At 41.2% G+C, this 27,767-nt stretch overlaps 1 protein-coding gene across 2 annotated transcripts; it reads left to right on the forward strand.

Moving 5' to 3' along the window:
* On the forward strand, positions 1 to 26,706 carry bgnb (biglycan b). Of its 2 annotated transcripts, XM_072656444.1 has the most exons (8): positions 1 to 208; positions 14,493 to 14,794; positions 20,979 to 21,091; positions 21,883 to 22,096; positions 22,237 to 22,347; positions 23,337 to 23,430; positions 23,979 to 24,117; positions 25,543 to 26,706. In XM_072656444.1, the coding sequence occupies exons 2-8, from the start codon at positions 14,545 to 14,547 to the stop codon at positions 25,738 to 25,740; spliced, it is 1,119 nt and encodes a 372-aa protein (XP_072512545.1). In that variant the 5' UTR covers positions 1 to 208; positions 14,493 to 14,544; the 3' UTR covers positions 25,741 to 26,706. The 2 variants fall into 2 exon arrangements, with proteins under 2 accessions (XP_072512545.1, XP_072512546.1); XM_072656445.1 differs by lacking the exons at positions 1 to 208; positions 14,493 to 14,794 and adding an exon at positions 16,781 to 17,036.
* Positions 26,707 to 27,767: the final 1,061 nt, after the last annotated feature.

The following is a 27,767-nucleotide window of genomic DNA, read 5'->3' on the forward strand; positions in this document are numbered from 1 at the left end:
CCGGACACACTCTCTCTCTCTCACACACACACACACACACTTCATGACCTGAAAAGGGCTAAGACACTTTCTGCAAATGTTCTCATCAGTACTCAAAAATAAATATTAATAGGAAATTGATTACGTGGAGAGATTAGACTCTGAATTCTGACAACGAAAGGGATTATTTCAGACGCAAAACTTTGGGGATTTTGCAGTTTAACCAAAGGTAAGTTAGATGTGGAGCTGTGATATTTCACAGATATTTTCACAAGTTTGTTTTTGTAAGTAAGTTCTTCATTTGTTGCAGGTATCACCTTTTATGGGAACGTTGGATAGTTATTTCCATCTGAGGTCAACTGTGTGTGCGTTTTTACACTGTGTATGGAGTAACTTTTATTTATGGTCATTTTAATGAAAACGACGTCTAAACCGATAGTTCCCAACCTATATACACTAGTGATGAACTTGAACTCGGTGTTGTCTTTTTTAAATTTATTATATTATATGATTATTACATTTATTCGTTTTTTTTCCTTTGCTATTATGGGCTTATCAATGTCTCTCAGGAAAGACGCGCTGATACGAAGCCTCGGCTGTTGTCTGGTGCTCATTTTCACCAGGGCCTGTAGATGTCGCTGTAGCGCACCTTAAACAGCGAGCGCGCTCAGGTGAGGCGAGCCTCCTACAGCTTGGCTTGCTAGCAGACAAATCAGCCTTGAAGAGATTCTGGGGAGATGCAGCTTTTGGGTTGTGAGAGGACCACATTTGTGGACAGGCTGAGCGGTGATATTACAGCGCAGTTTAAAATAACAAGTCTTTGTTTAACTTTTTTTTGTCTTAGTACCCTGTTGATCAGACAGGATCTGACAAATCAGTGGGATGCTCTGATTCTGGAATTATGGGCCAATACTGGTGATACTGCTGATACATCAACATTTATAAAATGTAGAAATCATGACTAAATCAGCCTGTTGAACACTGTTAGAAGATGAGGCAATGTACAGATACATTTTCTTCACCATGGTACAAATAATGTAAATGAACCCTAAAGGGTATCATGGTCCTTAAGGTAGCTTGAATAGTTTTAATGGTCCACTAAAGGTTTTTAAAGGTACTTTGACTCTTTTTATGACCTTTTTTGATAAGAAAAATCTAATAAAAAAGCTGGAGTCAAGGCAGGGTGTATAGAGGTCATGTAACCGAAGGGAACTGGGTACGACCCCATCAACAGTTTGCTACCTCTTTCCAGAGAGCGTGGAGAGTAGTCCACCAGTCACCTAAACACTCTGCTCTCCCGGATCATCAAATATCAGTTTGAAATATTGGCTCATTCTAAACATCCACTCTAAACTGATGTCGATGTCAGCATGAAGGTTTTATTAATTTATTACAGTTGAGTAGAGTCTGTTTCTTATGTATAGGCTATAGCTGCTTTGTCTCTCCCTTATAAGGTGAAATATGGTGGGAGGTGGATGGTGGGCCTCCAAGTAGAATGTTGCCTAATCCTCCCCTCCACGTCTTCAAATCATGTAGTGGTGAGAAGTAAGAAGTTACTCCTAAAGAGTGGATTGAGTGAGAGGATGAACAGGAGAGCTGTGGCTGAATGCTGCAGACTGCTCATTCTCTGGCTTTTGGATAAAACACTTTAAAGCCACAGACTGCGGTTAGAATGAGTCTGATCTGTGACATTTTTAGCCCCTGGATGATCACAAGGTGCGGTTGACTGGGTAGATTCGAGAACCCCAGCAGACATGGGTGTGTAAGTGGTTAGATTTGACTTTTTTGTTTTTTTTAGGTGAATCATTTTAGTAGCAGAGGAACAAAAAAGTGACTATCACAAGGTTCTACCTACAGGAAACTTGTACCGTAACCGTAAGGAGTCACTTGCGATTCAGAAGTGATGCTTTTAACGATATAAAGTGGTGGAAATGGCAACATCATTTTAAATGGCACTGGGCTGCACTCAGTAGAACTCCAGCAACAGCCAGCTGACCAAGGCACTAAACATTTTTCCAATGATTCCTTTACTCTGGGGCTCGGTTTTCTTCTTGCCAGGCCTGGATTTGGTTCTGTTCTCTGTTGATTAAGCCTGCCTGTGCCGATGTTTTGTGCCAGACACCACATCCAAGAAGAGCGGTGGCAGGCACTGTGCCAGGCAGAGGCTTTTTTAGAGACGCAAGTCACCAAATTACAGTCGAGACAGTAGTTAATTCCAGCCAAATGCTTGGAACCCGGAACCGCCCATTGGTTAATCTGTGAAAGAGAGAGAGAGAAAGAACGAGAGAGGGGGAGAGAGTGCAGTGGGAACAGACTACTTAAGGAATTAGAGCACTGCATAGATTCCCATAAACAATGATAACACTATGAGTGATTAACCTTTACTTCACTGACTAATACAGTGGGAAGTAATAAGCAGTAATATTCTGAAAATTATATTGCGTAAAAATTGCTAAAGCTATAGGCATGGCAATAGTTTAATAATCAGAGATGTTACGCCTATTCAGCCCTGAGGCACTGGTATGGGTCAAGGTCAAGGCCTTACCACTGTATGCACTCTTGTTGCAGAATGTGTATGCAAAGGTCATTTCAGTTCAATGGCATTAAACTGTGAAAAGCAATAACTTCACACCCCCCCTCTTCCAGCTTTGGTATGCCAGTGGCCAAAGGTGCGCCATCTTAATTGAATGTTGCTGCCTTTTTATTACCAGTAGGAAGTTTCCTTACTGGCCATTTCTTCATACGTTCACTGAGAAAGAATAAATGTTTATGTTTGATAAACAAACTATTGTAGGTGGGGGTGTTTCAGACAAATGATCTTAGTTGTTGCTGGAAGGCCAACAAAAACGCCCATGGGTTGGGGTCAGAATTGACTTTCTTTTTCTCCATTTCCTCCCACTTTGTCCTAATCTTAGCCAGACTTCACTGCTACAACAGTGGCAATGTCACATCATAAAGCCTTTCTCAGGTTTAAAGCTAAAAGTTTCATGCAGAAAGCAATCAACACACACAATCCGTTTATTACAGCAACCAACCATGTCAACATGCTTTTGTCCATCGCCTGCTCTATTGCACAATCAAGATGCTTTCATAAGCGAGATTTCATTTCTGGAGAGTCGAGTATGTTTTAATTAAAGATTTGACATTTAACATTTCTTCAGACTAGGTGGAGACTGAGTGTGATATGCCACAGTAAGTGCTTGTACCAGCGATCTGACGCATTCAGAGCCTAATAAAGACTTCATCAAGAGAAGAAGCTGAAGCTACCCTTACAAAAGTATATAAAGTATATTTCCCAAGTCTACATGAAATACTAATACTAATATCAATGTACAATATACTGTTTCAATACTTCCTGTGACTACATTTGCCCATTTTTAAGTATACTTTAGGTAGTAACAGCAGTTAACATGGAGTACACAACTAGTTTATCATTTTTTTTTATTTTGTACTGCAACTACACTGTGGACTACATTATAAGTGAACATGTAGATGTTACTTACATACTTCTAGCCCATGTTTTAAGTGTGTAAGAGTAGTAAACTTAATATGAATATACAACTAGTTTACATCCATCTGTCTTCTTATCCACTTCGTCTTGGGGCCAAGCCAATGCACCTACCAGATGCATTTTTGTGGGTTGGGAGGAAGCCAGGATACCCGGCAGATACCTGCTCAGACACGGGGAAACACACCAAACGGACAGTGACCTGAGTGGGCCCCTGTGGCGCCACTGTATACTGCATTGGATGCCAAAGTATAAGAACGTAACAACTTAAGCTACAAATGCACAGTGCCTTTAAGGGAGACTGATATTAGAATTTGGGTCATGCAGCCTCTATAAAATCCTCCAAGGCCACAAGCCAAGTATACTAAAACACTGATTTGTGTATGGCCAAAAAATATAGTTATACGTTTTGAAGTGTATTCAGTATATCTCTGTTTTTAGTTAAAAGCAGTATACTTATAAATTTTTTTGTAAGGGTATAGCCTTTTGGACTTGTGGAAGTGCCTTGTTAAGTCCATGAGAGTCTGACTTTGTGTGGAGGTGGAAGGGGCAAACTTGCTGTGCTAAGTTAAACTAAGCTGTTAATTATAGACAGTTGCTTTTTATGACAAATTAGAAATAATTTAAAATCTAATCTCAGCTATCACAGCATTAGATTGGTAGTTAGGGTGTAACACTGAATTCACTGATAGGACAAGATACAATAAAATTATTCATGATTCATCACCAAAAAAGGTAGCAAAGCGGGTAACAACTCTTCCGTCTATGTGGCAAACTGTGGTGTGGCTCTCTGGCAAGACTCAACTTGACTAGCACTACATTTGCTTAGCTGTGGTAAATGATGTGAATGTAAGTCACTCTGGATAAGAGCGTTAGCCAAGTGCTATTAATACTCTTGATACTCTTGACACATTCTTGATACAGCACAAATAAGGAGCACCTGAAAATGTGCCTGATATTAATATGTTCATGTTTCCGTTTAAAGTTAGCTAAAATCGTTCTTGTGAAACAGCACTGGTGGGTGATAGGCTGGGGATGAGTGGGTCGCAAGAAAGCTGCAGGCATTTCTAAATTACACTGTTTTAGATTATGTTCAAAAGTATACAGACTGCTGACACAGGCGTTCTCTAGATGGGATGCCTTAGGAATGAAGTAGACATTTGCAAACTAGAAGCAATCATTGGACACCAGAACGCATGATCTCACCACTTGTCTTGCATGGCTCAGTGCAAGCATATCCTCACAGCAATGTTTCAGCATCTAGAACAAAGCCTTCCCTGATTTGATTTCAGTCCGTGTCTTTATTGTGCAGCATCACTTTGCATATAGGCATCTTCGTCTCACATGCAAACCTCCTTTTTTCATAACTTTCTATCCTCCCTCCTTTGTGTTTTTCTTTCTCCCTGTCCCTCTCACATGCCACCGCGCCTCCAAGACTAACAAAGTGCCCCTTAGATGGATAGGCTGACAAAAATAGCAGCCAGCAGCCCCTGTAGTAGGGGAACGCAATATGTGTAATTAGCAAGAGAAAGGAGAAGCTCCTCTTTTGTCTAATCTTGTCGTTTATGTGGGATAGTCCTAACTGTCTGTTTGTGATGCTCCAACATTTCCGCAAATGCACAGTGGTCCCAGCGGTCTGTCAGCCTCTACCCATGGGATTAGGCTTCCCTTTCCCCTGATACTCCTGTTTCCTTTTTGTCTCTCCTTCTCTTTGCACTTCAATCAACCGGATTAGCGCAGCAGCTACTTTACAGTCCCACTTTACAGCCAGATGTTTCTGTTATCAATTACCGCTCACAATGAGATCCGTCCTGCGGCCCCCTCTGTGTTTTCTACTGCTGCCGCATTAGCCAGCTAATCGGGCCCTTGATGAAAGTTAGTCCCCCCTGAGCACCTCGCTGTATACTAGAGACCAGCAGCCGAGTAAAAAAAAAGCTTCCCGGGAGAAAGTGCTGTAAGCAACAATATTCCGTTCTCATAAAAATGGCACATATACTTATCCATATTATGGTGTTATGGTCTTCATAACATGCTTCATAGGCTTCTGCATTGGTGAACGAGATGCATAGGCTTCGGGGTAATTGTGCGCCGGTCCGCTCTTGCATTTCTCCGGCCAAGCCAAACTGAGCTGTTTTTGGGCCGCATGGTATAATTTAGCCGCTATTTTTACAATTGGAAACATACTGTACGCCGATTGTCCTTTCTATTCAACAGCATAAAAATGCAGCCGCTTTGCCGTGTGTTTACTTTTTAAACAAAGGATGGACACAATGTAAAGAGATGGTCACACACGGTCAGTACTGACCATGACTGAAAAAGAGAAAACCTGGCAGTATCTCACAAATATGTGTGTTTAGAGTTAAAAATGGCATCCATAAGAAGTAAAATGAAATGTCTGCTATTAAATATTGAGTGTATTTGAAGTACAAGGTTTTGATTAAGTAGGTCAAAGTCGCTAACAGCTTAACAAGCTAACTTAGGTAACTTGGCTTATGTACAAAGTATTGCTTTCTGCAGTAATTTGCCACAGTGCTCTTTATATTAAGTATGTTTAATGGTTTCCATTTTAAAAGCTACTTTTATTGATCTTTTATTTTATTGTTTGGTCCTAAACAATAATCAGTGATCGACTGCGACTGACCTACAGGCCTTGCAACTTAAACTGCTTTGGGCCGAATGCATTCATTGTTGTGACCTTGTGTATCAGGCTGTTTTTGCAGCTTGCTCTCCATTTATGAAGGGAATGGGCAGGAAATGAATGGCAGGATTTGAAACTTTAATAATGTTTCCATAAGTACTATCTAACTACTTCATTGTAACAAAAAAACAACAACATTATTGTACTGATCAGGCCCTGCACTTTAAAAGCTCTAACAGCACCTCTTTGTATGTTGTTACCAGCAGGAGAAATTGCTATGAACAACAATATTCCATTCTTGTAAAAATGGCACATATACTTATCCATATTATGGTGCTATGACATGTATAATATAATTTGTAGGCTTTTTGTATGGTGAGCAGGATATAGAGGCATCTGGATAATTGTGCCTTTCTATTTTTCTTTCATTTTACTGTTACTTATAATTTATACAGATATAGAGACGGAGGAGTGCACTTTCACTGAACAACGTTTAGGCCAAGAGGTCTCGATGGCTGGCAGGCTTTATGGAGAGTGTGTTTATCAGCACCAGTGCTTCCTCTGTCAGCCTTTGACTTTGGTATGTTTAAATGTAACAAGTAAAACCTGGCCTTTGAGAGCAAAAGGGCAACCATTTTAATACAAGACTTTCTGTAAAAGATGGATAAGGGACAAGGGTACTGAGGTTAAGGGGGAGTGATGAGTGGGAGGAGATGGTAAGAAGCTGAAAAAGGTGTAAGCCGATGAATCCATAGTTCTACACATGTTAAAGCTAGTGCTTAAAGGAACTAGGGCTGTCCAATATAGACCTTCAGCATTGGCATCAAAATGTGCGCATAGGCAATAGTTACATAGCAGGATGTGCAATATCATGTAAGGCAAATGAAATCATAGACATCATGCTACAACTTGCTTGATACAAAAGGACAATTCACACTATTCACATTTTCCATTGCATATCCACCAGTGGTAGATTATATCCTCCTAGTATAATTTATGTTACTCCAATCTATGATACTGTCATGGCGTGTTAGGCCAGACACAGAGGGACGAACACTCGCAGACATGGAGTCAAAGCAAGCAGATTTATTAACACAATAGGATTAATAGAAGGGGGCAAGTGAGGCATGAACAAACCATGAACAACAGCGATCAACAAAACCAGAACTTGGCAAACAAGAGGGCTGGGACTGGGGGTTGAGCTGGGGGACCAGCTACTGAACAAAAACGGCTAGACCGACCAAACCTGGAACCGCAGCGTGCTGCTGTGAGCGTGGGTCGCCTAGCTGATGATTTGATTGGTAGGGTGACCTGCTCCTGAACGTGAACTCTGTGCAGAAGCTGGCCTCAACACACTTCTACAGTACGGGGAACCACTCGTGAAACCTCAAGGTCCTAAACGATACAATTCTCGGCACCGAATGGCAGTGTCGAGGCTTCTAAAATACCCCTAGTCTCAGGTGAAACACATGAACCCAATCAACATGAATCTGGGCCGATACCAAACACATGAACGTAAACAAGGATGAAGCCCTTATTTGGGCCTGTGGGGGCGGCGGCTCGGAATCCCCCCGGGGGAGGGCATGATACCGAGGGGCTGACAGATACACAGAAGTCATTATAATATCATATGTTGGATCACTGGCTTCTGGAAAAATATGGTGACAGTTATTGTGTTTTTAATATGTAATATAAATCGCAAAACAATAAAATATGATGTCATTTTTTCTCAATATCGTGCAGCCCTTAAAGGACTAGACTATTGATGACAGGGTTGTGGGTTAGATACCTAGGCTCAGCAAGCTGCCACTGTTGAGCCCTTGAACAAGGCTTCCCAGGTGCGACAGCAATGAATGCCCACTGCTCCAGGCACATTTGCTCACTAGTGTGTGTATGTGTGTCTTCATTGCATAGATGGGGAAACGGCAGAGGCCAAATTCCATCTGTGTGCAACACAATGGTGAGAATGCTAAAACTGAAATGACATGATCACCCTCATCACGGCCAAATTTGTTGTACAATTACGTTTTCAAGCTAGACCTCAATGTGTGGAATGATTCGACATATATGCTGAGGTAAAAGTTGTTCCTGTCACACAAAATATGAAGATAGCTGGCTACTATTCAGCTATGTGGAGAGGTTTATTTTTGGGGTTTTATGGACAAAAGTAAGTCATAGTGCAAAACAAATAAAAACAAATATAGATGTGTTTTGAGCACATCGGGAAGCTTTTGGGCATGTGTTCACGGAAATGTGACTGGAGTGACAGTCCAGTGTCCGGTTTTTAGCAACATTAGCTTAGCATCTACATCTGCATCTAAGTGATAAACTATGGTCATTTGATTTTTCGCCTGCATTGTCAACAGTAGCCTATTGCTTGACTAGTCGGCCTAGGGTAATGAAAGGTTGATGATTGTTGTGATAGTATTAGGTTTTGGGGTCCTCGGTCTATACAGTGGCAGCAGAGAACATGAGGTTCTTTTTGTCAAGTGTACTAAGACATGCACATGTATTACGAAGCTAATAATAAGACAAAGGTAGGACGGAAGGTGTTGTAGTAAGGCATTGAAAGTGAATGATAACCAGTGGCCCAATACATAGTCAATGGCCTAGTTTACAGATGGTCTCTGTGAATGTAAGATCAATTTCATAGAACTTGAGTCCAAACACTTGCTGTTTTTTTAAGCCGTGATGCTTTGATCCCCATCCAGAGGTAAAAAAAATCTCTTAAAAAAAGAGAGACCCTGCACAGCTGTGGTAGAGTGTTGATGTTTTATAACACACCACTGACATTTTCCTAAAACAACTGTGGGCTGATTAAAGTACCAATATATTCTAGACTGTGGAGCAGGAGTTCCCCAAATCAGTCCCCTTGTTCCATTTTAAGCCTCATACAGCGATGCTATTCCCAATCCAACTGAACATTCTGGGAATGGAAAAGTGCCAAAACCCTACTTGTATTACGAGCCACCGTTCTGAAGTTAGAATGGTGTTGATAGCTTACCTGTATACAAAATGCCATTCCCGACCAGACTGTCTCACTGTCTCGCACTATTCCCAATCAGACTGACCATTCTGGAGTTGGGATGGTGGGGGTATCCTACCTGCATACAAGTCGCCATTCCTAATCAGACTGTCTCACTGTCTCACACTGTCTCATATGGTGCTGCTATTCCCAATCAAACTGACCATTCCAGGAATGCAATAGTGCCTAAACCCTACTTGTATTACGAGCCACCATTGTGCATCAGACTGACCATTCTGGAGTTGGGATGGTGTCTGTATCTTACCTGTATACAATATGCCATTCCCGATCAGATTGACCATTCTGGAGTTGGAATGGTGGGAGTATCTTACCTGTATACAATATGCCAATCCCGACCGGACTGACCATTCTGGAGTTGGGATGGTGGGAGTATCTTACCTGTATACAATATGCCAATCCCGACCGGACTGACCATTCTGGAGTTGGAATGGTGTTGATATCTTTCCTGAATATAAGTCCCTATTTCTGACCAGACTGCCCATTGGAACAGTGTTGGTATCTTTCAAAAACTCCAGAATGTGTGTGTGAAGAAATCAAATAACAATAGTGTTGCCCAATCATGTAATGTAATGGAAATGTACAGTGTGGGCTGAAAACTCTGAAATAGCTGTAGTCCTTTGCATTTATTGGACAGTATTCTTTCAACCCAATGACAATTAGTCTGAAAACGACTAAAGAACCTTTTACATCTCAAATTACATGCAGTAACATTTGAAAGTAAGCCTAATACTTATAAACGTGTTGGGCCTGAATGTGTTAAAATCTTCACTCTTTTAGAGTTTCCAGAACTGTATTGATTAAATGATCTTGGGCTGAGGGTTTACTGAGCTACAGCAAGATCAACATCTTATCAACATCGCCAAAAAACTGGCCGTGGTCATTGCCTTGCTCATGCTGTGCGGATGTTGTGGGTGCATCTCTGAAAACTATATCCTAATCTTGATGGAGAAGTGAGTGAAATTTCCACTGCAGATGTTTCTGTTGCCTGGATATCACTGAAGTTCATCCAAAAGGAAAGTTTGGGGATTCTGAGCTGTTAGGATCAGAATATGATATGATGACATCTGGATATTCTGGTTCAACCATGTGTGTCTTACGATCACAGCACAGCAATAAAGCGGCAGAGGAGTTTTCTGTTGGGGCCTGTACTGAGGCTGAGGGGTGTTTAGGCCAAAATCAAAGGTTCATGAAATTTAGCTGCTATTTTTCATTATCGTTGCACATACAAATTAAAGATCACAACCTCTGTCATTAGAAATGGGCAAATTTTAAGGTTGCAAAGAAAAGAGCTATTATTGGCAGTGAGTGGTAATTGCTCCGTTGTGTTTTTTTAGGGTTAAGTAAGCATTTACAGTTAGGAAGCAGGTGGAGAGTCAGATTGAGTAGGTTTAATGCAAGGGTGACGCTCGGATACCGTCAGGTGGGCAAGCAAGGGAAAGTGCATCCTTTTGTTCTAAAGTTCACATTAAATAATTACCCAAGCAAACCTAAACATGTTTATCACCACAGACAGTAATGTTGATGATTATCACATTACCTGGAAAAGACCTGACAAAACCCTTTGTCTAAGAGTGAAAAAGAGAAAGTAGGGCTGAAAAAAAACTAGGGCTGAGCGATATGACCTCAAAACAATATCACAGTAAATTGAACATTTTACCTTGATTAAGATGAACAAATGATTTAATAAGCTGCTTGAGTTGCTCAGTTGGCTCGATGTGGCTCGAAGTTCTCCTCCATGCCGCTTCCATGTCACAGATTGGACAGGGCAAAGTCACGTGACTACAGGGGACAATACATGAACACAAAAGGAAATGATATAACCGACATGAGCAAGATTAATTCAGTTATGGTTATGAATCTCGGCTTCGATTAATTTCTGATTAATTCATTTCTGATTAATTGCCCAGCCCTAGGTCAGATTAGATTGGTAGAAAACATCTAAAAGTTCTGTTTAGTTCCGAGAGATAAAATCAAGATGGAAAGACAGACGGAAGAGAATGGTTTATTAACCGAAGCATTCAACATTACCTGTTAAACCTGGTGGAGGCACTGTTATAGCATGGGCATATTTGGTAACCATGGAGTCCCATATGTTTATTGATGAATTGACTGCTGATAGAAAAAGCTAAATCATTTTGAAATGTATAATGCTCAACTTTCTGCTCCAACTCAGTTTATTGCTGCAAAAACGATGAAAGGCTGTAGCTACACTGTACAGATCGATAATGACTCAGAAATTCGCAAATAAAACCCAGAAACCTGGAGAGCTTCTTAAGGTAAACACATGTAATGTTCTTAAATTGAATTCATTTAAATGAAAGCTAAGAAAGTCAGAAAGTCTACACTTTAACTTCTTGATTGCTTCATTTCAAATCCATGGAGGTGGTCTACAGGAACTGAATGAGGAAAATTCTGTCACTGTCCAAACACTTATGGACACTTAAAGACTGTATATTGTAAGTATGTTCTAGGGATTTGGAGTATAAGCGACATGTATATGCCAGAGTGCTCCTTTAGCAGTCCTCAGCCTCACTTCTTCTTTGTCACCGAGGAGATATCATCATGCTCGGCTGGAGCAGGTTCAGCTATGACATCATGAGTGTGTTCTCCACCCTCCTCTACACACTAACTGTCAGAAATAACCCCACCTTCTCCCTTCCTGTCTAATGAATAGCTGGTGTGTTTGCCTTTCCCTGTTAGATGTTTTGCACTGCCACCACAAACTGTATGACCAGTCTTGCCCCAGACACACACACACACACTCATGCCAGCTGTCTGATTATTCTCTCCTTTCTGCCAAAATGTGGGGGATTTTCACAGATAAAGAGTCTTTGCATGTGGAGGGCTGCCTTTTTTTTAAGTGGATTTGTGTGTATGTGTGTGTACAATATCCATTTCCAGTGCAGGTGTTAGGTGGTCCGTACTGGATGGAACATTTAATCTATGCATGGCAAAAGCCAGCGAACCGCTTAGTTATTTATTCATAGCCTTCTGTTGAAAAGAGCACTCAGCAGACAGTCACCACATAATGATTTTAGTGACCTCCGGCCGGAGGGAAAATGGCCCTGCTGCTATAATAATGTTGAAGAGAAACATACTGACTCGTCTCTTCACTCTATGTCCACACTCAAGCTCTGCTATTGCTAGTGTACATGGAGCAAAGGAACAAGTCACCATTCAAACACATGATTATATAGAAGAAATGTTGTGGCTGTCATTTCCTTAACAAACACCAAGTTAGGAACATATTTCTGTCTGTAAAGGTACAAGGCTGTCTCAAAACAGTGTAAGTATATTAGTATTAATAGAAATGCTGGGGCTATGTCCCAAATAATGCTACCTAATGGAGAATATCCAGTGCACGCTCACAACACACTGCAGTAGACCGTCTATCAGCCTGGCTCATTTGGGAGGGCCCAAGTGGGTCCTGGTAAAAACGCTTGTAAAAACCCACCTGGATCCCACCTAGCACACTTTCCACTCATGTGAGCATGAGCATGTTGAGTGGGCTGCTTAGGTGTGTAAGCAGTTGTTAATATTACAAGTGTGTCCTCAGCATATCCTCGTTGACATTTTTGCCCAATGTTTCCAATCTAGAATAGTGTGTTTGAACTGTGAGCCAGAATTTTCAGAATGCTGTCTGAACTCTATACTCCACTGGTGGGCGGTGGAGAGCCTTGAGGCCTCTGTAGAATTTCAGCATAACAAAGCTTCCAAGCTTGCATGCTATTTCGTGTGGGCTGTGGGGCGGTTGTGTTGCGTATATGTGCTCCAGTACTGCAGGTGGCGTTATGACATTTTTTTTGGCCACTTCCATGACACTTGCCAAATGGTTGCATGCTGTAAGGTACCACCTTCTCAGCATTGACCAATCAACCGTGTTGCATGGTGTGTTCATGCTCAGCTGCCATGTGTACCAACATTTTTCTTCGTTCTCTCTTCAGTCGCATGCCGGCAAACGCTGTATCCACAAGACATATACTAAGTCCAAGTTTCTTAACCATTTAGTCAAAGAAATTTAAGACGTATATAGCTGCCACTAGATAGTCTCTGCTGCTAGGTAGGAGATAGAAGAGAGTGCCGCTATAGAAGATAGGAAAAGTTGCAGAAAAGCACTAATAAACAAGTGACTCTGAAGTCATTTTTAAGCAACAGAATTCATATTACATTCCACGGGCATATACCTACTGGAATAAAGCATAATTTAGTGGTATTAGACAACTAGCCCTTCGCTAGCTTGTTGTTTTGTAAGCTAATTTGGTGAAATGCAAGCTGGTGAAATGTGAGGTTAATAGCATAAGCTTCTGTGGCCTATAACCTTAAGTCTCCTATACTTTTTTTCTAAATAATGCCCTACATTCAACTGTGAGATTTACGGTATTGCTCCAATGGCTCTGTCCCTAAGCTCTGGGTCCCTCCTTGAAGTGCACACTTTCGGGATGTGATTTCGAAAGGTGAACAAAAGGGGCATAAGTGTTCAAGGGGTCAAAGTGGGGTCAATGGCAGAACTGGGACATGTTCTGTTAACTGTATGAGTCACTACTGTTTGAGTGTGATTTACCATGTTTTGCCACCATGCTGGGATTAGCAGTTGCAGCTGTTCTCATGAAAAAAACAAGCAAAGTCTTGTTGAAGCCTAGCATAGCTATGTGCATTAAACAAGGCTATAATGGGCTTAACTACATATGTAACTAAAGCACTTACATTTCTAATATCTAGGGTGTATCCCGGTGTTCACAGGGGGCTCTTTCAGCTGCACCCCTGTTAAGATAAGATAAGATAATCCTTTATTAGTCCCGCAGTGGGGAAATTCTCAGTGTCACAGCAGAAAGGGATAGCAAGACACTCAGTTACAACTCTGAAGATTATTTAAAAAAGAATGGGACACCAAACAGCCTTGCGAGGTTGCAAGTGTGAACGAAAGAACTGGGCCAATGTGGTATTCAGGAAAAAGCGTGTACATTTAGTGCAGTCTTGCATGCTTGCATGACACATTTGGACACTTGCCGAAAAACAGAAGTACACAAAACCACAACTTTAAGACAGGCTGTCAAAACAGTGTACCCTAGCAGTCATGAAATGGCCATAATGCACTGTGTTGTATACGGCAGAATGTGTGCACTGAGTGAAGAGTAACGTGTCTAACACTAATGTGAAAAACTGTTTACTTGAACTGTAAACTCCAGTCCAGTGTAGGAGTGGTGATTAAGGGGGCATTTCGAACAGCATGGTGATGCTTTACTGTACGACTGAAATTTCTCTTTCTTCTTCTCTGCCTGTATCTCTCTCTCTCTCTCTCTCTTTCTCTCTTTGTTTCGCAGCCTTGCAGGTCAGAGTGTGTAAGTGTGTGTACACTTTGCTGGTGTCTTAGTGATGTTCTCCCACTGCTCTGTCCTGCTGCTGCTGAGTGTGTTCAGCCTATCCCCCCTCTCCCTGGCACTGCCCTTTGAGCAGCGGGGCTTCTGGGACTTTGGCATTGATGGCGATGGTGGAGGCCTGATGACGATGATGATGAGGGATGTGGAAGAAGGCTCAGCCGTGGAAGAGGTGCTTCCACCGGAATTTCCTGTATGTCCCTTTGGATGCCACTGCCAGCTGAAAGTGGTGCAGTGCTCTGACCTGGGTGAGTAAGATGCTACAGCCTGTAGTTTTAAGAGTCCTACATTTTCCTGAATAATGCCTTCAAATATGTCTGAAAAACCCATGGCTAGGTAGAACATCGAATACAATGAGATATGGGATATTTACAGTACTGCTTCAATGGCCCTGTCTCTAAGCTATAAGGCCCTTCTGGAAGTGCACACTTTTGTGACGTTGTCGAAGGGTGAGTGCTAGAGGAGGAGCATGAGTGTGAATATATGTGTGTGTGTGTGTGTGAGAGAGAGAGAAAAAAAAAAAATGAGAGAACAAGCATGATAGTCAAGTGATATGGATCTGTGATTGTATCGTAATACCATTCTGAAATCTGATTGCTGTGTGGGACAGAATTTGCAAATTGGTTGTCGACTGTGTCTTAGAGAGATGGATGGGTTTACACTGCTGTAACGTGGCTCAAATGCTCAAAATCTCAGACCAACTCGTGAAGATTTTAATGTGGCTTGGCCATATCCATATATAATCCTGATTCTCAAAACGCATGAAGTGACCAGGTGTAAACGGGGCCATATTTGTGTAAAATCCTGTAATATTACTCTACCGTGTCTGTTCACATGGTTCTTTCCCGTGTCCGTGAGGAGGAGCTCAAAGCACCATTTGTATTAAAGATAGCGGTTCCCCAAAAAACACCAATCCTCCCATAATGCAAGAGGCCACTATGGTCATTTCGCATTAAAAGACAGGAACGTGTTTAGGGTAATGTTTAGGCTTTCTGTCATTTATACATGTAGCCTTCAAACTGCGTATTTACATTGATGCAGGTATTTCTACATGCTATAAAGGTCCCGTTAAACAGAACGTGAGATCATTTGCATTGCATTGACCTTTGCCTCTATCCAATGGAAAATTGGTAAAGATGAAACGCTCCACATAAATGTTGTACATTGTGTTTTTACTCACAAAACTGTGCTAAACCCCCCCCCAAAAAGCTGTGATCAGCCCAAATATCAGTGTATTTCCTGGTAACGCCAACTCCAAACTACAAAATTTTAGCCCTGGTTTTCCATTGCCGTTGTAGTGTAAAAATCCAAACAACTTAAACAATTAAGTAGTGTGATACAAAGGCATGATGTGTTGGTTTCCAGTCACAAATAAGTCCTCCCAGTGATGATCTGATTATTGTACTAGGCTTAACTTTACCAGGATTTCCTCCCTGGCTTGATTTCACTCTTAACCGGTTTGTGTTTAATTACCAGGAGGTCCTCAAAAGATGTGTACTGTTTTAGCTTAGCTATTATATTAGATAACAGCATGTCATAACATGTTCGAAACCACAGTGTCAGAGGTTTATACGATTTTAGCCATGTGAAATGATTCCGTCTAGCACAATGCTAATTAGAGGGCATCATCTTCCCCTAGTTGTTAGCTACATTAGCTATGTAGCTCCAGCACCAAGCTAAAGAATCAAAGAATCTTTGAAGACCAAATATGTCTTAGTTCACTGCATTTACAATAAATGGACACTTGCCAAATTACTCCTTTAAGGCAGACTCTTCAAATGTGGTCCTGAAGAGATGGTGCCCAGCAACGTTTGGTGTGTTCCCTGCTCAAACACACCTGGATCAGCTAATCTGTTAATTGCCAGGTTCCGCAGGTGTGTTTGAGCAGGGAAACCACCAACCTGTGCTGGACGCAGGTAGTCCAGGACATGAAACTGAGAAGAATCGCAGAAGAAAGGTTTGGTTGACTGGTTATGGAGTGCAAACATATACTAAATGAGGTAATACACGAAACAAGGTAACCTCAGAGTCAGAGAGGGGGATAAGATACCATACAGTGGTCAGTCTGATTCCCAACTGTTCAACCGTTATCTCAGAGAAAGAGAGAGAGAGAGAGAGGGAGGGAGAAACAGAGGGAAACAGGAGACATTCTTCAGGGATTTACCCAAAGAGCCTGGAGGAAACAGAGGCTTTGATGCAAACGATGGAATGGTTCTGTGTAATTTCCTTGCGAGGTCTGAGGAGGGGTTGCGTGTTGTTCTTGGGACGCACACAGGATGTTTTACAGGAATAAGCTGAGAGAGAGGGAGAGTGAGGGGAAGCGTCCTGCAGACGGAGACATGTTGAAAGGCTCGGTTTGAAGAGCTGTTTGTTTATGAATTAGGGATAAAATAAGAGATGATTAATCCATCATGTCAACCATTAGACGTCTACAAAAAGGTCGCATCGGCAAACAGGAGCATATGTCAAGTAGAGGTCTGCTTCACACGGGTTAGTTCACCCTGTTTTTCTTTCCACTGACAGGAAATAACAGAACAACGATGGTGTGTTATTCTGTGAAGGAATGTGCCTACCATCAGTCTGAAGATTGCCATTAGTCATGTATTAATATACCATTAGTCATTAGCATCAGTTAAATAACACTTAGTTAACATTTGTGTGCAGTGACTCATAGGCAAAATGTACGTTGTAGTCAATATGAGCACTTTTACTCATACACACATACACACACACACACACACACAGTTATACACAGTTTCCCATTTCAATTTGCAGAATCTTTGCAACTAGGATTATCACAATTCAGTTCAATTACTTGATTAAATAAAAACAATTAAATTTGCCAGTGGGAGGAGTGCCTTCTAGTGACCAGTACTCAAATAAAATGTTAATAGATGGGTACTTTCAATTGATGATACCTTACATACATGTACCATTTTAGTTTTTATCACAGATTTACTAATAAGACTGGAGTTTAGCCTTTTTTGATAGGTGCTGGATGTACTTCGAAGCTCCAGTGTAGTCATATTAGTTCTTATCTTCTTTTCAAACAGCATCATTTTAATATGATAAAAAATACAACACTTTTACTTTGGTATGGCTTAGGCTACACCCTAAAAAAGTTCTTTAAGGGTTATTTAGTAAAGGAAAATATTATATAGAACTTAACACACTCAAATCACAATTTAAATGGTTCTTTTGTTGTTTAATAGTAAATAGGAAACATTTAGATGCTTCCCAGATAATGCATTTACTTGAACTAAATTGGTTCTTATTACAAGAACATATATAACCCTGTTGAGAATCAAGATTAATTCATTAAATTTGGGGTTAATTAAAAGTTTAGGGCTGATTAAACATTTGGCGGTCTGTAAATAATCTGTAGCCCAGCCAACTATTAATATTAAAAGTGAAATCCTTCAATTTACGAACAAAATCTGTTCCATTATTGTTATACTTTTGACACTTTTTACAAAGTAATTTCATGTGTTGTCACTGTTGTAACACATTGTGCGTCATGTGTTAAATATGCATTCAAATGAGGGAGAAGGTCAGACACAAGTGTCCAACAAATCATTTGTTAAATCATTGACCTCTCACTGTAGACTGCTGGTTATATCACGTCCATGTCAAGGAGGTAACCCTCTCTTCTTGTGTTTATAACACTGTTGTTCAAGCTAAAGTCCATTGTGACACCCTTTAACTTTGCATATTGTATAATATATAGCATATTATACTACTGAGTGTATGTGTATTATTATGGTATGTGCATACACAAAGTATGCAAAAATGGTCCCTCCAATGTTTAATGGAAAATAAGGTGAATAATTTATCTCATGTTCTTGACTTGACTCTCAAGCTTACTATGTACACAAATATGCATACTTTTCTTTGTTTGTGTGCATGTGTGTGTAACACACACCTTTTCTTGGCTCACATAGTTCTATGCTGTTTGTGACATTGTTAAAAACATTTTTGGATGTATTTATTCCTTTTCACTGTATCCCACAGATATTACTTTCTCATTATGCTGCTGCTTATTCTTAACAGATGTTGAAAGGTCGTTTGGGCAGTTCTAACATCTTTTTGGTGGGCAGAGTTTTGTAAAGCTGTGGTTGGTGCGCTGTAAACGGGGTGTAATTTAGTACTGGATGGTGGTCTGGGTTTGGATGGTCTCACTTGGTTGGTGGGGTGTATGGGCTAAGTGCTCATCATCTGTGGCAGGTGGGCAACTAGTGAAAATAATAACATCCCATCAAACAAAGTTTCCTTCAATCCCCTTTTTTAGATAAATGTTTTAATATCAGCCTATTGTTTGTGTTAATGCCTGAGCTCCTCTTATGATGTGTGTGGTTGTGTGCCAGTCATAATCCATCACAATATTTACAAACATTCTGATTCGGCCTACAGTAATCGCAAAGATAATGCTTTTGCCAAGTTTGTAGGTAGGTTATATGTTGGTACCGTAACAGACTTTAACTAATGTGTGCATTTGTGTGCGTAAATATGCCATATTTTCCAATGGCTTAGAATATAGCTCAGTCAGCCATATTTAACCAAAACCAGAACTATTATTTATATATATATATATATATATATATATATATATATATATATATATATATATATATATATATATATATAAGTATATATATATAAAAATGCAGTATTATTTGAGCAATAACATAAGTCTTTAGCAGGGCAGAGGCCCTGGTTTCAAGTTTACAGCATTATTAATTGGTTAGACAGAGGAATGGTATAGGCTAGTATAAATTACTCCACTCTACTGGGGGTCATAAATGCCCTGCTGTAGATTATGTGACATAGAACTACTATTAGAGAAGAGCCTTTGTTTCTGAAATCTCATTATGACTGTAGCCCACAGATGTGGTCTCAGTACACTCTTAAAAATAATGGTTCATAAAAGATCTTGGCCTGAACGTACACAACCTTCGACTAGTATAGAACCTTTACATTGTGTAAGGTTCAGTAACCTTTCAGGAAGGTGTTTTACTCTCACGCATCTCATAGAATACAGAGCTCCAAAGAAACCTTGCTTTTTGGCACACTTAAAAGAGTGTAAATATTAAAACCCTGTGATCCTAAGGGTTTGTGATCATTAACATCAGATAAAAAAACAACAACAACAGTCCTATACAATTAACAATATATGATATTTCTGTTTCTCCCAATTTAGTCCTGCGAAGTAATCCACCCGTTTATAACTCCCGACACTAAGAGGGAAAGGACTTAACATATGTCTCCTCCGATACATGCAAAGCCATCCACCACCTCTTTTCAAACTGCCACAGATGCAACACATAGGAAAGCGCCAGGTCCCCAGCTCCTCTACGCCAGCCAACAGACGTCTGCGCTCGCCAACATTGCTTTAGGAGTGATCTGGGGAGAGAACACCATCTACCCACCCCGGGCAATTGTGCTCTCTCGCTGATAGCAAAGCAGCATGGCTTGCGACCCCTGCATTAGACCACAGAGCCATTAGGATCCCATCACGGGTGTTCTTAAATTGCTAGCTAGTTTGCTCAGTAATAGGTGGTTAGGCACAACTAAAGAGATCTGCCATCCCAGCTGGCCTCCAACATCGTCAGATATTGTTATCTGGTTGAATGTAGGTCATGAGGTCAATGTCAGGACAACATCTAATGCCAATGTCAATTTGACATAGAATACTAACGACAGCTGACGCTGATATTTTGAATATTTAATATCTGTTGGGTTCGGATGTCGACCTGCCCGACATTAGAGTTCAATGTCATTCTGATGTCCAGTGCCTGCTTTGATAATTGACGTTACCATCTTCCAGTATACGTCCACCCAACTCAAATCCAACAGAAGAACCAGAGAAGCACCAAAATCTCACAATCGAAACAACCTGCATTGTTCTTATGTATTTGACAGTCGACAGGACATTCATGCAAGACCCAAGAGCTAAGAGCACGAACAGATGAACAAGCTAAGCTAACAGCCCATATATGGCCCATTTGTATGTGAAGCCGGGTGCATTTTGAAGGATGCTCATGTGGCTTAATTTCCCTTACACATTAAGCTTTTGCTCACAGTAAATAGCTCATACCTCTGCTGCCTCTGCGTGACAGGGGCTGTCATGGTTGGGGTGTTCTATTTCAAATTCATTTTTATTTATTTGCTTTTATTTTGCTGACACAGAGGAAGCCCTGTCCTAAGAGGCTCAGAGAATCCAAACCAGCTGGAGAGCATATGGTGTGCCGCCTTTTGTGTCTGTGTGTGTGTGTATGTGTATGTGCATGTGTTTGCAAATTCCACTGTGGTTGTGTGTCTGTGTGTTTGCCCTTTCGAAGACGTGCTTGTAAGTGAGATGTATACAGAGCTGTATATATTCCACGAGTGCCATAAAGTAGTGTGTACATTTCATATCCGTGTGTTTGTGTTAAGGTTTGACCGAAGTCCCCAAAAACATCCCCACTGAGACCAAGCTGCTGGACCTGCAGAACAACCACATCAGCGAGCTGAAGGAGAACGACTTTAAAGGCCTCGCCAACCTCTACGTAAGAACAAGCGCAACAAGAACAAACCCTTAACGCTGAGAGGCTTAATACACAGCCTCCGGCTGTTTCTGCGTTAAGGGGTTAATGAAGGGGTAGCTGAAAAGGAGAGAATAAAGGAGTCTATTTAGGACAGGTTTTGCTAACAAGGCAATGATAAAAAGCCAAACTATATGGACTGCAATTTAGATGGAGGAAGAGGTATGTGAGGGGATAGATAACAAAACAATCCAAGAGGATGTTAGAACAGGTCGAGTTGTCCTGCAGCAGAATGCCCCCGCTGTTCTGAGAGTGGAAGTCGCTGCCAAACTGAATATTTTAGTTCCCTCCTGCTCTCACAGCCAAGCGCCCCCCCCCCTATATTTATTCAGAGCCCCAACCAAACACAATATTTAACATGGGCAATGCATGAAATAGGATTATGCTATTCAATAGTAGCTTTTCAGAACACGCTGGATATTTGATTTCATTATTTCTTCTCCGGTTTTGAATGGCACTGAATAAAAGTGCTGTGGCTGTTTTTGTTTCATTTGTACTGCAGGCTTTTAGTCACCGGTCAGCATAAGATTATAGGCTGCTCTTAAATAATAGCATTTTTGTGGACGTATTATTTGATATTTGAACAATTTTCTTTTGTCCCGCCAGGCTGCTTAACAATAAGATTAAATAGCAGCATTCGATTCATTCATTTTGTGAACAATTTCTTTTCAGTTTTGGATGTATTCAAATAAGTGTGTGGGCTTTTTTTTTGTTTGTTCGTTTGTTTGTTTGCTTCCCTTTTGTTTTCCTGCCAGGCTTTGTCACTAGTCAACAACAAAATCTCCAAAGTTCATCCACGGGCCTTCATACCCCTGCGGCACCTGCAGAAGCTTTACTTCTCCAGGAACCTGCTGACGGCCATTCCGAAAAACCTGCCTCCCTCGCTGGTGGAGCTGAGAATCCATGACAACCGCATTAGGAAGGTGGCTGAGGGGACCTTCTCCAGCCTGGGCAGCATGAACTGCATAGGTCTGAAAGCTGTCTTGCTATTATGTGTAACAGTGGTTGCAGTTTGTCTCAACAGCTCCCTTTTTTTAGCTGGGGACTGTTGGTTTCTTTGGTGGACGTTCTGACTAATGTTTGACCGTCTTTTGAAATGCCTTTTATAGAAATGGGTGGGAACCCCATTCAGAACAGTGGCTTTGAGCCTGGAGCTTTCAAAGGCCTGAAACTCAACTACCTGCGCATCTCAGAGGCCAAACTAACCGGTGTGCCCAAAGGTGATTTCTTTAGATTTTGTTGTGTGTTTTTTTTTTACTTTTACATCTTTAAGTATATAATAGTAATACACAGTACACATACTATGCAAGTACGCTAGTCTATTTACAAACTAAGTTTAAGTAAACCTGGTGTGTTTTAAGGAATATTGCGGGGTTGCAAGATGTTTCAGCCTAGTATCCATTCGCTGGCTCTTTATTAAAGATCCAAAGTCAGTTTTTAGGCATTTTCCTGTACTTCGATGAGCACAGAACATTTGCTGACTCCGATCACACTTATAATAGATCCTGATGGACAGTTGCTTCAAACACACCAGAATAATGTGTTAGAGTAGGGAAAACACCAGACTCTACCGTACTCTACTCTGCTGGCTCTCAGTTCTCTGCCCCATCGTAAAAGTAGTTCTTTCAAATAAAATCAGTGTCATCAAATATATAACAGGGTTTTTCAATTCTGGTACTGGAAGGCCAGTCTACAGCAGAGTTTGGTAAGTTCCCTGCTCAAACACATCCACTAAACAAGCAGTTCACCGTATCAGGTGTGTTTGAGCTGGGGAATTCCCAGACTGTACTGGAGCTCAGCCCTCCAAGACTGGAACTGAAGAACCCTATGACCCTACAGTATAACTTCCTTTATAGTATGTGGTATGATACAATAAAGGTACAAAAGTAAGTGTTAAAATTAGCATCATTATCACTGTATGCTGTATTGTGTATATATATACACTGTAATATTTTCCAGCTGTCCTTTACATTGTGTAAGCATTTGATGACTAATGGACCAATAGAAATAATCTAGAACTGTGTGTTACATAAACATACATCAGAGTTCTCATGTGAAGTTAGTGAACCATTCTGGAGATACAAGGTTTTGGTCTGACAGCAATAATAACTTCCCTTTGCTGGGTTTCTACATTTAAAAGCTCACTAATTTACTCAATGCCAACAACCTTCAACCTGTTTTAACTGTACTGTGATGCCTCTTCTCTTAGATCTTCCTGACAGCCTCCATGAGCTGCACTTGGACCATAACGAGATCCAGGCCGTCGAGCTGGAGGATCTGAGCCGCTACAAGCAGCTGTTCAGGTCAGTTGGTTTATGACTGGCCGGCTTTCACGGCTCTGCCCCTAGGGCCTCCCTTTAGCAACAGTGCCACCTAGTGCCTGTTGGAGAACGAGGGCACAGGTGAAAACAGTTGTTGTGCATTCAGTTTCCTTTCAAGGTGCGAAATTTGATGATGCAGACCAACAGACTATGGTGGTCCGTCACACCACTGCAGAAAACTGCCGGTTGTGGTGTGTAGTGTTTATTTTGTAATCAACTGACCAACACAAACAAAAATGCCAGTGTTTACTTCTATCCGAAGTAGGTGTTTGTTCCTACTCTGTACAAAGCGAGCTCTGTGGGAGCTAATTTAGCGCTGCTGTTTTTTCCACTAGGCTGCTGCAATAATGGGACAAGGGTTTTTTTTTGGCCCTCTAGTCCAGCTTGTCTTGTGAGGCTGGAGCATATGCCTGTTCACGGTGTGTGTTTGGGTTCATTGTGTTTCTGCCTCGTTTAGTGCCTGCCTTAATCTGCAGGCCTCCTCTATTGTTTCTCACGCTTTCATTGTTGTGCTTGTTCACTGTTGCCAGATTGGGCCTGGGCTATAATCACATCCGCATGATTGAGAACGGCAGCCTGTCCTATTTGCCAAACCTCAGGGAGCTGCATTTGGAAAACAACCGGCTGAGTCGCATCCCCAGGGGCCTGCCTGACTTGAAGTACCTGCAGGTGGGTTGGGATGGAGGGGGACATTAGGAGAGAGTGCAGTAAATCTGTTTGGCAGGGTCAGGCTACCTGCCACAAAAGAGGACTAGCACGAGCTTGGTGCTGAAAGGACAAAAGCAGGCCGCAGGAGTAGAAGGCTGGCTAACGAAGGCTAAACAGAGTGGGTGCAAAAAATTCTAAACTTACACAGCGAGTGCATGCTCATATCTTCCATTGCTTAGGTCAGGTTCTGAAGTCCCGCTGCCCTGCATATTTAGGTGTTTTCCCTGCTATAACACATCTAATCAGCTAATTACAATGCCCTTCTTGAGTTCAAGTGGGTATGTTAGAGTGGGGAAAACACAAAATGTGCTGTGCAGGTGGTACTTCAGGACTAAGGTTGAGAACCAGTGAGTTACACTTGCTGCCCACTTGAAAACACATCATTCGTACTTCTTGTGGACAGTACAGCGAGAGACTACGGCTCTTATTTTTCCATGCACAATGTGTTAGTCATCCTCTAGCCCCTTCATCAGTGGTCAGGGTCTGACCATTGGTCTATTGGTGGCTGGATATTTTTGGTTATCAGACTAGACTGAACCCAGGAGCATTTTAATTCTCAGAAAATCTCAGAAACACTGCTGATACACTCATACCAGCACCATTTATGTATATAAACAGTGAAAAATGAATTTTGACAGCAGGTAGAGTGGTATTTCTTACAATTAACCTATATAGTGTACCTTAAAAGTATGTAACTTGTAGGTGATAAAAACAGTATCATTTTAAATGAACTTAAATAAATAAGCTATCCAGGATCCAAGGACAGCCTCCACCTGGAGGGGTTAGTCATAACTCCTATGAAAATTAATGTGTTAACGCCTTATTGCTCCATGGAAAATACTAACAGTTATTTTTTAAAATATGCACTGAATTATCAAACAATATTATGCTATGTATATAATGCTTGGCTAAAAATGTATCTAAATATCACATGTCACTAATCATATTTAATTGGATGCAAATATTTCATGTATTCAGATTTAAAAGCTTGTTTGATTCATAACATTAGAATTAGATTAATTTAATTAGGTTTGCATGATTTCTCCAGAAAACTGTTACATTTAGCCCCCAGTTAACAGCACTGAAAGGGTTAGTTGTCATGTTTGCACACATCACTCCAATTTCTGACACAATTTGGCAGTTCTCACTTACACTCTGTCAATATATTGCGAGGAATGGACCAATAAAAATGCTCCCAAACGGCTTCAAGTATTTCTACATCGACTTCCAGCATATTTTCTTCTTTGGTTTGTAAACGTTACATTTAGTGTAAAAATATTAATCATGCTCAAATCTTTTTGAAATGATTTCACAAAACCCAACATGTCTTATGCTGTACCGCTTCCCCTTCTCAATAAACTAAACAGTGTGTGTCTGTCCTTTCAGGTGGTCTACCTCCATTCCAACAACATAAGCCAGGTGAATGTGGATGACTTCTGCCCTCGTGGCTTTGGCATGAAGAGGAGCTTCTACAACGGCATCAGTCTCTTCGGCAACCCTGTCCAGTACTGGGAGGTGCAGCCCGCAACTTTCCGCTGCGTGAATGACCGGCTCTCTATTCACTTCGGAAACTACAAGAAATAGAGTCACGAGAAGGCCGACATGAGAGAGGCGAAAGCAAGCGACACATATTGGACAATCAAAACAAACTGAAGAGAGGAGGCAGTTGGGTGGAGAGTGGGGTGGGGGTGGGGGGAGGTATAAAATGCATAGTATAATTAAGTTGGTGTGGTCTTGAGGCTGAGGGAGACAGCCCAAATAAAGATGGGGGTATTGTCATGTTCAAATGTGAGAAGAATGCAGAGCATGACAGCACAAACTGACTACGTTCCAAAGCATATTCACTCGACTGGTTAATAAACTAGCATTCAAAACATGGCCAATTTGCACAAACACAAAAATCATCATTATTTTTAACATGACTTTGGTAAAGGGCTTCTCAGTGTTCACCAAGTATGTTCAACAGTAGCGTAATTCATTTATAATCTTATTGGTATTAATGTCATCATTATGTATTAGTTCTGTATTATATTATTAAAACTGGCTTTGGTGAGAGGTTAATTATAGATTTTAATGTCAATTTGTTCTTTATGTCTATGAGTGTCTGTAGAGGAGAAACGTTTGAGCCTCTGCTAATTGTGCTTTAGGAGAGTGTTCTTCACTAAGTTAGTACTGTATGTGATGCCCTATTCTTCACCTGCTTTTTTTTTTTTTACTGCTTTTTATTATGCAGTCCTTCAGAAAGCCAGGCCCCACACCCCTTCATGGCCGTCACCGGGCCTGGACCTGGACACAGGACTGTTTTTCTAATGTATAAGTTTGCACAATGTCTCTCCACATTCCACCTGATGCTCCTGTTGCTGGTGTTTCTAGGCGGGTTGACCCTGTGAAGTCCGGTGGTCACCCCGTGAGCATGCTTTTGTACTCTGCTGATCTGCCGCATGTTAAGAATAATAATAATAAAAAAAAAACAGCTTGACTTGAAGAGCAGAAATGACATATGATCATGGTCTGAAAGCTGTGACAAATAAAACATAATTTAACAAATAAGCTTTTAAAATATGTTTTAATGAGTGGCACTGAAGGAGAAACACTGTTCGATTTCATTACACATACAAGATTTCCATGCAGTCTGTCTTCCACCACCTAGCACCTAGCTCATTAAGTTGATTTAATACAGCGGTTCCCAACCCTGGTCCTGGAGGAACCCTTGCCCGGCACGGTTAGTGTTTTCCCTGCTCCCAACACACCTGAGGCAACTAATTAGCTCATTAACAAGCCCTTCCTCAGGTGAACTGGGCCTGTTAGAGCAAGGAAACGCTTAAATGTGCAGGAGGGTCCTTCAGGACCAGGGTTCGAGATCCCGGTCAGTCCTGAGGACCTCATTTTTTTTGTGTTCCCTACTTTTAACATGCCGGACCCAGCACACTAGGAGCTTATTAGATACCCAGCTCCCTCCATAGATGTTGTTATCTGGTGCAATATAGGTTGTGACATCAGGACAACGTCTACTTCCAACATCTATCTACTTGATGTAGAGTACAGACAGCTGATGTTGGTATTTAGTTAAGTTTAAGTTCAGTGACCAAATGCAACGTCTTGTGGTTGGTGTGGCACAACAGATACCCCCCCCTGTCAGCCAGTGAGCTATTGGGCTATCTGGGTGACTATGCTGCACTATGTCAATAAGAGTCCTTGGGCAAGACTCCTAACACTAGGCTGCACTAGGCCCTCCCCTGTAATAGGAGTCACTTTGTAAGTCACTCTGGATAAGAGCGTCTGCTAATTGCCATAAATGTAAATGAAAGCATCACATAACAACATTTAGTTGTGAGGTATGCCGCCAAACCCAACATCTGCTAAACTTCATACTGTTCACGTCCACACAACGTGTGATGTTGTTGGCAGTTGGAGCTTGATGTCAACCCAATGTTGGCTTGCGATGGTCTCTACAACATTGTTTTGATGTCAACCTTATTTTTTATTTCCAACATCTGTCTAACGTTGAAGCTTAATGTGGACCCAGTATTTGATTTTGATTGTTATTATTATTATTATTTTTAATCTACTTTTACTTAGATGAGACACATGACCCAACGAGTTGGGTCACG

This window comes from Salminus brasiliensis, chromosome 14 (assembly GCF_030463535.1).
Source record: "Salminus brasiliensis chromosome 14, fSalBra1.hap2, whole genome shotgun sequence".
NCBI lineage: Eukaryota > Metazoa > Chordata > Actinopteri > Characiformes > Bryconidae > Salminus > Salminus brasiliensis.

Excerpts from the sequence above, each read along its gene's own strand:
- bgnb (XM_072656444.1), top strand. The coding sequence starts at position 14,545 with ATGTTCTCCCACTGCTCTGTCCTGCTGCTGCTGAGTGTGTTCAGCCTA. Across the intron at positions 22,097-22,236 it reads GGGCAGCATGAACTGCATAG|AAATGGGTGGGAACCCCATT; the intron begins GTCTGAAAGCTG and ends TGCCTTTTATAG. Across the intron at positions 24,118-25,542 it reads CTGACTTGAAGTACCTGCAG|GTGGTCTACCTCCATTCCAA; the intron begins GTGGGTTGGGAT and ends CTGTCCTTTCAG.